This window comes from Vanessa cardui, chromosome 6 (assembly GCF_905220365.1).
Source record: "Vanessa cardui chromosome 6, ilVanCard2.1, whole genome shotgun sequence".
Classification (NCBI taxonomy): Eukaryota; Metazoa; Arthropoda; class Insecta; order Lepidoptera; family Nymphalidae; genus Vanessa; species Vanessa cardui.
This window is the reverse complement of record NC_061128.1, coordinates 2,614,964-2,627,218: the sequence shown is the minus strand read 5'-3', so window position 1 is coordinate 2,627,218 and position 12,255 is coordinate 2,614,964. Positions and strand designations below refer to the sequence as shown.

The 12,255-nt window shown below is 32.3% G+C and overlaps 1 protein-coding gene across 2 annotated transcripts in view; it reads left to right on the top strand.

Moving 5' to 3' along the window:
• Positions 1-9,200, top strand: part of LOC124530702 (protein spaetzle 5) — a 34,423-nt gene extending 25,223 nt beyond the window's left edge. Inside the window, exons 3-8 of one of the 2 annotated variants that reach the window (XM_047104957.1) lie at positions 4,712-4,854; positions 5,269-5,483; positions 6,188-6,503; positions 7,001-7,180; positions 7,291-7,351; positions 7,658-9,200. In XM_047104957.1, coding sequence (XP_046960913.1) covers positions 4,712-4,854; positions 5,269-5,483; positions 6,188-6,503; positions 7,001-7,180; positions 7,291-7,351; positions 7,658-7,750 — 1,008 coding nt within the window. In that variant the 3' untranslated portion in view covers positions 7,751-9,200. Of the gene's footprint in view, positions 1-4,711; positions 4,855-5,268; positions 5,484-6,187; positions 6,504-7,000; positions 7,181-7,290; positions 7,465-7,657 lie in introns of both variants that reach the window. The other variant, XM_047104956.1, reaches the window with a different exon arrangement.
• Positions 9,201-12,255: the final 3,055 nt, after the last annotated feature.

The following is a 12,255-nucleotide window of genomic DNA, read 5'->3' as shown; positions in this document are numbered from 1 at the left end:
CAATGTGCCATCCAATCGTCACCAACCTTGGGAACTAAGATGTCATGTCCCTTGTGCCTGTAGTTACACCGGCTCACTCACCCTTCAAACCGGAACACAACAATACTGAGTACTGTATTTGGCGCTAGAATAACTGATAAGTGGGTGGTACCTACCCAGACGGGCTTGCACAAAGCCCTACCACCAAGTTCGTAATTATGTAATTTTCTTATAATTTGAATGAATCATAGTCAGTAAAAAAATTGATTTAATTTACCCCCACATAAAAAGACATCTTACAACATTAATAAGAGTTAAAATGTTATAATAATATACCGAAAACAAAAGATTGTTAATGAAATCAAATATTATTTTTATGCTGAATTCTTTAGTCAAGTGTATTTATATATGTTAATTAACTTCGTTTTTAATGCCTTACGTGACCTACTTCAGCCGGTTATATTTATTACACTGACAATACAGTCGTTTACTTAGATTATTTTTATTCACTAAAACGGTACAATGATACCACATAATGTTCAATTATTTATTCGTATCACACAAATGAAAGCGACGCTTACTAATCTGACTCGCCTCTTGAATGTACGATGTTATACCGTTTCATACGTATTTCCCTGTTTTCGAATGTAAACAAAAACATCTCTTACACAAATCTATTACTCGCTTAGGAAATAAAATAAAATGTAACTTTCTCTTAAAAATCGTGTTTTAGATTAGACGGCGTTAGTTGCCATAGGTTATTTATAATCTAGGATGTATTAAAAGTTTATTTATACACACAAGGATCCATGAACTTTTTGTTGTTGTTAAAAGTATAAAGTAGCAGCCCGTAAATTTCCCACTGCTGGGTTAAGTTAAGGAGAGGGTTTGGAACGCTGTTCCATTAAGGGTTGGTGGTATGCACATGTGGCAGAATATCTATGAAATTAGACACATGCAGGTTTCCTCACGATGTTTTCCTTCACCGCCGAGCACGAGATGAATTATAAACACAAATTAAGCACATATATAGTGGTGCTTGCCTGGGTTTGAACCAAAAATCATCGGTTAGGATGCACGCGCTCTTACTGGGCCATATCTGCTTTTTTTATTTGTTTTTGTTGTTGTTAAGCAGATCGTATTCAATGTACACATGAACTTATCAATAATATATACCTAACCTATAATATATATTCTGGGGTTGACTTAACATTTACAATCAGAATAAATAATACTAATATTATATATGTGAAAGATGCCTATCTGTCTATTATTATTTCAAGGCCAAACCAAAGAGACAAATTTCATAAAAGTTTATTGAAACAAGCCTAGACCCCAAGAAACTACATAGGCTTTTTAGATCTAACATCTGATGACAAACCTATAAAAAGCAATCGAAGCGGCGGGTGACAACTGTTATTATATAATAAGATAATTAAGTCACTTGATAAGCGACTTCTTAATAGCATGTTCGATCCTATACTTGGTTAAACCTTGTTTAAGTAATTAACATTAACCTAAAAATGCATTGCTAACAATGTTTCTAAATACTCTCCACTAATACAAAAACAGGATAAAACCCTATAAAAATATATCAATAATTTATGTTGAAATGGTTTTATTAACATAAGAATTAACAACATTAAATGCTTAAATATATATATACAAATATGAACTAAAACTAGTTACTGTATAAATCTTGACCGCGTGGAATGGTGGCAAGAATGCTAGCAGCATTTCCCCGTTGAATCGCAATTCTGATCCTCTGGGCAAAAAACGAACCAGCCCTCCTGTCACCAGTGGAGGCAATGAGGCGAGGTGTTATACTTTTGATGAAGCTTTTTGCACCACTACTCCAAGGGCCAAGCGTTTCGACAGCAAATGGAACAAAAAAGTAATTAGACATAATACACGAATATTTAGTTATTTTTTTGGCTTCAGCTTTTTCCGCAGCGGCACCGGCTCTTAACATTGTTTCCCGGATATGAGATGGGGCCAACGTGTCAACACATGTAGCGTCCCACACAAGGGCCCGACCTCGTTCCCAGGGAACCAATGTTAATCCATCAGGTCTCTTACCATCATCACGACTAATTCCACGAGGCTCAGTAAGAGCAGGAACGTCGATGGTGGCAAGAGCCCTTTTTATTATGTCAAATTGTATATATATATTATATACAATTTATAATTATATAAAATTTATTGTATATATATATTATAGTATTTCATAAAACAGAAAAGTATTATATATTACTATTTACATTTAATATTATTTATAATTGAAATTAAAGAAAAATAAAAAAGTTTTTACTACAAACCGGCGATCATTACTAACGATGCCTAAGTGAAAAAACTTTATCATTATCGAAAGAAAACTAGATTCTGTCAGATGAACTAGCCGCTCGGCTTAAAGCAGACACCAGGTGGTCCACCAGCGCGTCTGTCTTACGCTTATACATTACTAGCGATTCGCCCCGGTTTCGCTCGGGTGCAATGCTGATACTAAAAATACTACAGAATATCTTACAACGTTTCTTAAAATCGCTTCTAAAGGAGCAAAAATTATTACTGTGGGTTGTCGCTAAGAAAGAAAATATAAAAGAGTCGAGATGGCCCAGTGGTTAGAACGCGTGCATTTTAACCGATGATTGCGGGTTCAAACCCAGGCAAGCACCGCTGTTTCATGTTCTTAATTTGTCTTAATAATTCATCTCGTGCTCAGCGGTGAAGGAAAACATCGTGAGGAAACCTGCGTGTGACAAATTTCATAGAAATTCTGCCACATGTGCATTCCACCAACCCGCATTGGAACAGCGTGGTGGAATATGTTCCAAACCTTCTCCTCAAAGGGAGAGGAGGCCTTAGCCCAGCAGTGGGAATTTACAGGCTGTTGTTGTTGTTTGAAAATATACCAAAGTGGACTTTTAAAAAAATATATTAATGTATCTACATATGCTGCATATTTTATACCTATTAACCTTCCTCTTGAATCAATCTATCTTTGCTTTTATGCTTTTAAAATTACATTAAAGATCTAAGTATCCAAAGGACAGACAGCAGAAAGCGACTCTGTTTTATACTATGTGATGATTATAATAAAGTTTTTATGAACGAAAGATAATTGGAGCATACCAAAAACATCTTGTCTGTCCTATCGCTCGTGTCACGCCCACGGGTTCGACACAAATGTCAATGTCGTCGTTACTCATCGTTGGAATCCGCAAAGAAATATTTGAGTAAGGTCTACTTAATGATTGTATAACATTTAAAGATCATTTCATATTGTTCACGATAATCGCTTGGACGTACGATTTAATCATATCATGTTATATTTGGGTCAACAATACAACATCGCTTAGCCTTTTAAGAATATTTAAAAAATATTTTTAACATTAAGTCTTTCAATTTATATAAATATTACAGCATAAATCGTCATCGCGTGAAATGGTGGCAACTTTAGGTAAATAAGTTAAAACAGGTAACATTTCAGTGAATAGATTTTGCACTATTTCTTATCTCTTATTGTACTTAATATTAAATGCGTTGATTTTCATAAGGATAAATGTATTTGCAATTTTATTTGATGAAAAAGTGAATACTGAGATTTATGTCGATGTTTGCAATAAACAAAAAAAACAATATACACTATATAATATATACCTAATATACAATATACTTTATAATAGGAGGTTTTAATGATAAGCATTTTTTAAATCTCTACATTATAGAGTTGTATTCTACTGTTCAATTATTTTAATTCAAAAACAATAATAAGAATGAATTCTGATATTGATGAAATGAAAAGTCTTTGTCGTTTTATTATCGATCTACAAGGTATATCATATATACTAACACTATTCCAAATATATTATCATCCACCATACCACAGACCTGTACAATCTTTGCATCGTTTGCATAATTAGTATGGCTTTTGAGGTCTCTTTTTCGTCATTCACATGTGTTGGCAATTTGACAATGATGACTTACTTTCGAGAACGGTAAATGCATCTGCCAAAACTAAGCTCTACCACCAGCTTATTATGATTGACCTCACATTCAAAGGCTTTCGCTTAGTCCAAATTTCATCTCCATTTTTTAGCTGAAACTTTTAAAGGATATTATTAATTTGTTTTGAATTCAATTCTTAATAATCTTCTATTATGAAGCTATGTTACTAAAATAAATATAACTTTTTCATAATCCTAATTTAATTTATGTAAGAATTTATTCATAAAAGCGCAAACGTCTTATTAATAGGCAGTACCTGGCTGACAGCTCATTTCGTATGTACATAATATCTATTTGTTGAGTTACTGGCAAAGCGATCGTTAGCAGAACTTAATAAAAAAATTTATTCGCTAACGATAATTGCTGCAATACCATAATACGGTCAGTAAAAAAATATTCTAACATTTCAGTTGAAATTTATGAATTATACTAATGTTTTATACGCGAGAAGTAATTTTAAATCGAATAAGGGAATACTTTATTGCATGCTTTCATAAACATAAGATAATTTGTTGTATGTAGGTACTGGCAAAAAAAAGTAATCTTCATACCATATATAAATATTAAATTTTGATAACTGAGCAATAAAAGAGCCTTATTCAAATTATTAGAGTTTATTCTCAGTTATCGAGTTATGACTTGAATAATATAACATAGTTTATATGTACTTATAATATTTAGTAATAAGTTTCCAAGTTTGATTTTGGATTTTAATATTTTACAGATAGTTTGGGCGGTAAGCGGTGGCGCTGGATACAACTGCCCGTATGGTCAGAACTGCGCGTTCGAGCCCGCCCCACCAGGTCGTGCACCTGCATGCGCACAGCCTGGCCTGACGTACTGTTTACATCCAGATCCATATCCCGAGTTAGTACCATATCATTTATTTATATACTAGTCGTCGCCCGCGCCTTTTAGGGTGGCCACTTGCTCGATCCACTGATGAATACACGTAAGAAAAATCTTCCAGTCGGGTCTTACAAAAATAAAGATGGCTATTATTCTTTAAAAGTATATATATGATTAATATGGTTATTAATTGTGGTAATTTGTTCATAGACTCTTATCATTGTAACAATATATCATAATATATTAAGTATAATTGTGATATTATGATGTGTTATAAGTTAAAACAATCCTCACTTTTAGATATACATATATTATTATTTAATCTGTACCAATGGATGAGACCCTTGCTATTTTAGATAGCAATAAAAATATTTGTTTTTCAATCAAATTGATAACTTTTTATATACGTATACATCAATATTTATTTTTCAGTAAAGTAATAAGAAAATTGGTCGAAGCTGGCCAATATGACATCCGAACTCTTTTGTCAGACGAAAGTCGTGACGACTTTGAGTCGAATAAAAAGACGAACTACCCGTATGGATATGGACCGAACTCGCTTCCTCACGTCGACCAAATCTCGCTCGTTGACGATGACGCCTTTCACAAAGACTACAATACAAAATTCCACTCGAAATTTAATCACGGTAAGGGTACTTATTGTTTAAATAAAGGGTTTCATTGTATTTGAAAGATTATTTTACTTTTTCCCGACGACAAGAAAGCTTTTTTTTAATTTTTCTCTTTACATTATATTCATTTGTGTCTCTTTTGAGTGATCCTAATGAAACAATATAATTGTATAGTTTATGATTAATTCGTAAGAGATATTACTTTGACATCTGTACGAATGTCTACTGTGGTACACTCGATAGTAGTCGATAGATATATTCGCCTAGATTTAAAAAGTATAGTAGGGATACACTATTTATATATTTTAGTGACTTTTTATGTATAAATATTTATGTACCTAATTAATAATATACGATTATTTGTTTATGCGGAATCGCGATCGCAAACGTTTCCCTGTTAGAAAAATAGTCAGTAAAAACTATTCATCACCAGAAATAACATCAAATCGTTGAAATTTTTAACGACCGAATGACAAACTGACAAACACACAATTGATTTTAGTGTGTGTTTTGGAAGAAGGCTAATAAGTTCATCGTAGCTAATGATGCTATTAATTTACGTCCGATAAAGGGTTTCACATTGATTAGATATTTCTACTGACAAATTATTTATAACCAATCGACTCGAAGATACTTAATTAGGCCGCTTTCACGCTCCGTATAAACTTTAAAAATGAATAATTTATAGCAAATGACGTATTTAATTTTCTACTTTACAGATATATATTCCGACAAAACACCATTACAACCTCCTTCATCGAACGACCCAACACCATACAATATAAAAGCATACCAAGCTTCCAATTATTCCAAATTCGGATTTCATGGGTACCACACATCTCCACCGTCGTACTGGAACCCTACCATCAATCAGTATGATTATGATAATAGACGTCTACGACAGAACAGTGATGTACCTAACTTGAATGCGTACAATCCGAACTATTTCAACTCACCTTTGTATCAAAATTATGAGGCGGATTGGCTCAGAGCGTCGAGTGGGGTGTCGCAGTATAATCCTAATGAATGGTGGAAGTAAGTAGCGAGGCGTTATTAATAGCAGTTAAATGAAGATAAGGTGCAAATACTATGTCTAGAAAAAAATAGTTTTAGATTTGATTTAAAAACACGTACGAGAACTATTTTATAATATTGCCAAATATTCTAATTGTATCTTATTCTAATTTTGCTCGATGTATAATTTTATATTTTGAAAGCAGAATGTAACGACGAATAGCACTCACTCACGGCTTGATCACAATATAGAACAAGAAATTAAAATATCGAATTTAGTGTTTTAAATTTCAAATTACAATCATTTCACAAGAGGAAATGCAAGCAGTCACGCATTTCAGTCAAAGATATTTTAAATCTTTTATTGTGTATTACTATTTGCAAATTCTTATCTCAGGTTTTTATACAGAAAATGCTGCTCTCAAAGAAATCAATCTTAATAGAGTAGTTGTTATCGTGTTATAGTAGCCACGTTTAAATAATAAAATCATACTCTTCTATTATGTTCCTATTATTAGATACATAGCACCGTCTCGTTCTGCCTCTGACGTGACAATACAAAGATCTATCACATTTCCGACACGTACGACGACTCTCCGACACACAAGACGGAGACGCAACGCTGAGTTGGTGGAGGCTGCAGCCAAGCGGACCCTAACAGGCGCGGAAGCCTTGAGGATAGCTCTAGGATTGGCGAAGTGAGTTTCAAATTTCGATTTTTTTTTATATTAGTCTGGTCGGATGAAAGCCTGGCCTTGCGTAATATATATAATTATTTAAAAATACATTATATTTTTATATTTAACAGCGAAGACGAATCAGCCGAGAGGCCCAGGCGTCAAGCAGCAAATACTGAGGAATTGTGCCGCGTACGTACACAATTTATCAATCCCCGCGCAGCCCTCAACAACAAAGGCAATTGGCGGTATGTCGTCAATATGCCAGATAATATGACACAACTTGTACGAGCTGAAATTTGCACGTAAGTTTAATATTCTAAACAATTTACTCAAGACAAATATTACAAGCAGTGCCATCTATACATTTTTTGAAGTACTAATAAGATATATGTGCGACAATCGACAAAGCGACATCTATTGTTCAATAGCTAATTTAATAAAACTTAACATTTTTAAAAATTTCATATAACTAATTATATATTTTTTATACAATAGATCAACAGAATGCAGTGGATTGTGTACGATACCTATTGGGTACACTTCCCGGTGCGAGCAAAAGTACATTCAGAAGCGCTTGGTGGCACTTGAATCGAGTGGACAGAATTTGTATACTGATGTTTTCTGGATACCTAGTTGTTGCCAATGTACAATAATAAATAATAACTAACATTGTAATAATTTTTAATAGATCGTTTGTGATTTAACTTTAAGAAATTAATCATCCAATTTCAGTTATACTATTCAAAAACAGATGGCGCTGTCAGCTTAATACATACAGACATTGTGGCTAATAATATTTTTGATAAATTACATTTAAAAAAACTTATTAAGAATATTTTTGTCATAAACCTTTTATCGTTTTTTACAATGAACTTTTATCCACTTTGACTTACGCAATGTCATGACATTATTGTAATATTTTTCAATTGCGTAAAAAGCATTCTGTAATGGGGTCGTGTGTTTCTATTAGGTGAGATTGAATTAGATTATCTTAGCATCCTAAAGGCAGAGTATTATGATTATGTATAAAAATAATAGATAAATATTTAATCAAGTATTATGTGTTTTTATGCGACTTGTAAATAGTAAGAATGAAAGTTACTCGATGTTACCATTTTAATGATTTATAAATATGTAAAACGAGTTAAATTTAAGGTTTGGTCCAATCATTGCACAATGTTTTGTCAAGTAATGTATAATGATAATTTAAAATATATAAATATGCTTACTGTATTGATCTCTGCGATGGATTCCGGGGCTCGCTTTTTAGTATGTAATACATTCTTATAATAATGTTTGAATTTGTACTTCTGATACTTGTAGAGTACATTTATTTTTACATAGTTAGCTTCTAACAAATAAAGGTAAAGCCATTACTTTATAATTGTCTATTAATTAAAGTATTTTAATAATCTGTATTTATATTATAACAATTTATATGTGTTCTCTTTGTGTAATATTAATTTCATAACACAAAAAATAGCGTATAAATTAAATTTAAAACAGGATAGTAAATGTCTGGGCAAAGTCCGCCTCTCCCGTTGATGCAAACGAATTCGATGCTAAATCTACCAAGTTACTCAACTGCAATAAATGAACTGGTACGAATCTATATGAGAGGCAGATATTCTCCTGATGTTCATACAGGTTTACTCACAACGTTTTTAAGCACAAAATGAATAATAACATTAGCGTATGAATAATATATAAATTAATTTAGACATGGTTTTAATTCCACAACACGAGTAAAGCTCGATATGAGAGAAATACCCTTTCGCTAAAATATTTTGGTAACAATTTTTTTCTTATATTTATTATAATAACTACCTAAATACATACTAGCCAGCTTTTTGCTTTATATGAAAATATATTAATTTGTTTTTTATATACAAATTAAGAACCGAATTGAATACGTTTGGGATTAGAAATAATGTATTTCGCATTTTATTTGTACGTTTCATATATTTCTAATTAAATTATTTCAACATGAAAAAATTGTTGTCATATTTGTACTACATAAATAAAGCAAAGATTTTTTATTTATTGAAGTTTTATTTCTGAATGACTTAAAGCTATACAAGTAATAAAATTAAAAACCTTTTAGATATATACAATATGGGTGGGCTAGTTCAGGCTGGTACTGGTGAGGTCTGGTTCAAGTTTACAGGCTTAAAAATAAGAAATTAGTAATAGTTATAATTTTTTTTATATATAGTCAATTATTAGTGAAACTTCTTTTTGAGTCTTGACAGAACCAGACAAGTAGAATTACAGAGAACATAAGAGACTATATTCCTTAATAATATAATCATCAAGTTTGGAAAAAGTAAAAATGTCATAAAAAGTTTAGTTCGATATCATTTCTCTTGACAGATGTCGATTATCAGCAACTTGCGTTCGCTTTTCGTTTGACGTTTAATATATATTTTATTCTAAATGGAAAGTATAATTGACCCGAAAACTAATTATACACAATTAACGGTACAATTTCTAAACTATTTTATTTTGAACTCTTTTATAACTCAAAATCAGTGTTTGTGTAGGCCACCAGATGTCGTTCTTACATCTGTCAAATACGAATACGTGGTGGGACCGAGAAAGTATTACAAAAAGAATATATGTCGTTTTAAATAGTTGTGTTTCCGCATATGAAAAAGCATTTATACAATATTTCTTACAAAAAGACATACCTAAATATCCTAATACCTATAAGCTCTAAATAATCATGTCATATTTGATTTTTGTTTATTTTTCATTGAAAATTAAAAATGCTGTGATAACTAGGTTTAAGAATTCTTTCAATCCATACAAATTAAAAGAGCATATTTTAGAAATCGTGGATACGAATTCTAACATATACGTAAGTATATTTTTCAATGCATAATAATTTTGAACTCTTTCACGTGGATATCTAAATACTAGATACGACAAAAATATTTGAATAAAATATTGTAGTCATTGAGTTTTTCGTGCAATCTGTATACGAACAGTAAAGACGGCACATTTTCCTTAGATTAAGTTAACAACAGTTATGGGGTGAAAATCCGCAGAGGGACAGCTCGCTTGGTCCCGAACCCCGGGGTTATCGGTCCTACCTTAACAAATTTTGTCTTGAACAAATTGTTTATTTAACAACAAACGCCTAGCAAATATATTATGTATTGAATGCTAGTTTATAAAATGTTTTTAGCAATCACCTACGTAGCAAACAACTTTGATGCGAACTGTTTGATTGATGTGTTACAGTTCGTAAAGTTTTTTACTCATTAAGTTGATAAAATGTTTTCACATTTTTATCGAGGAGTACTCAGCCCATATAAACACAACTTGGATCAATTTTAATTTTCTCAAAGACTACTCGTACGTCGTATGTACATTCGTCAAACAAAAAGTAATATTGAGCAATTCATGTCCAACAATTGTTACATAAATCCCGTTCAAATAAGACTGAGAGCACTCGCAACGAGCGCCAAAACTCGCGCTTTTAAAATAAAAATCCAAGCAAAAAGTCGCTCGACACGCGTAAAAGTAAAAGAGGAAGCGGGGAAAAAATCAATGCTTGCGTTTTATGTTCTGTGCGTGTGACAGATCGGTTGTCATGGCGACTACGGCGGGGGAAATTGTTGGCGGGAAAAAAGGGCTTATGACTCGCTATAAAAACAAAATGGCGCCTGTGCATGCCGCGGAAAGTTGACGATCGCGATGCGTTCCATTATAAGCTTTTATTGTTTCGGTGGGTTTAGTGTGCGTCGTGCGAGCGGGAGGGAAGATAGGGTAAGGGAGCCGGTAATCGATATTACGCACTTTTGTAGCAATGAAATTGGCGCGGCACGATGCAAGAACGCGGCTTGCACGCATTGCAACCTTTTAATTTTTGATTTCGTTCCATTTTATTCGAGCACTTTCATGTGAATTTTTTGATGGAGATACGATACTTTTGATATTTCAAATGTATGCTCCCACTTTTAGGAAATATTTTAAAGTGCATTTGTAATATAATTAAGTATGTGCTAAAGTTCATACTAATAAAATTGTAAATTTTAAGTCATAGAGCTTCATCGCTACCCAAATAAATCATTAATTTGATGAAATCTGTATCTTTCATCGACATACTTTTTTATCTTAATTGCTTCTTAGACTTATATAATGTCATTATAGAAGTATTTAATATAATTTGTTGATATTCTTTATTATTACTATAAGTCGACTGATTGTAGAGATTTTTAAAATTAAATAATTTCAAGGAAACGTGTTTATAATTTATAATAATGACAAAAAAAATCTTAGAAAATTAAAAAATATATATATGTATATAAAATAACTAAGACAATCAATGAAAAATACAATTTGTTTAACGTAAATATTACGCAGCAAGAAAAATATAATCAATAATATTATTACACAGATGGCATAAACCCAGGAGGATGTAGAGTAATGATGTTAGGACAGTAAGTTATTATTGTGAAAATTCGATGAGTCACAAACGGGCGCGTTACAAACGTAATAATAATTCAAACGAAATATACGAATTATTTCTTGTAACATAAATTATAACATTTATTATTTAAAAAAGGAAGATTGGCAAATATTTAGTTATTGCGACCCATAGACATTAGAACTGTTAGAAATATTTCCCAACCCTTGACGATGCGTCTTTAACCTTGGGAATTAAGATGGGTTCCTTGTGTCTGAAGTTACCTTTCAAACAGGAACACAGCTATTACCTATCAAACAACAGTACTAATAGTGATACCTATTCCGACGGGCTTGCTCCAAGCGCTGCCAAGTAATATCTTTATGATACGGAATGATAACTGACTGCAATCCTTACTGCTTGGCTTTCTTGATGTTAATTAAACTTTCGCTTGGGAAAAATATTGAATAAACGTTTTGTTACTGTCCGGGTGTTAGTGTTAGTGGTGTGTAGTACAGTAGCTTCTTGATAAATGACGTTTTTAATGAAGACGTTCATGTATGTTGTCTTGAACTTTGCGTCAAAGGTGAGTCGATATATCAAATGCGTAACACGACATCTTCAATCGTTAAAAAAGTGTTAAATTATAGAAGTCAAATGTCTAATCCATCATATTATT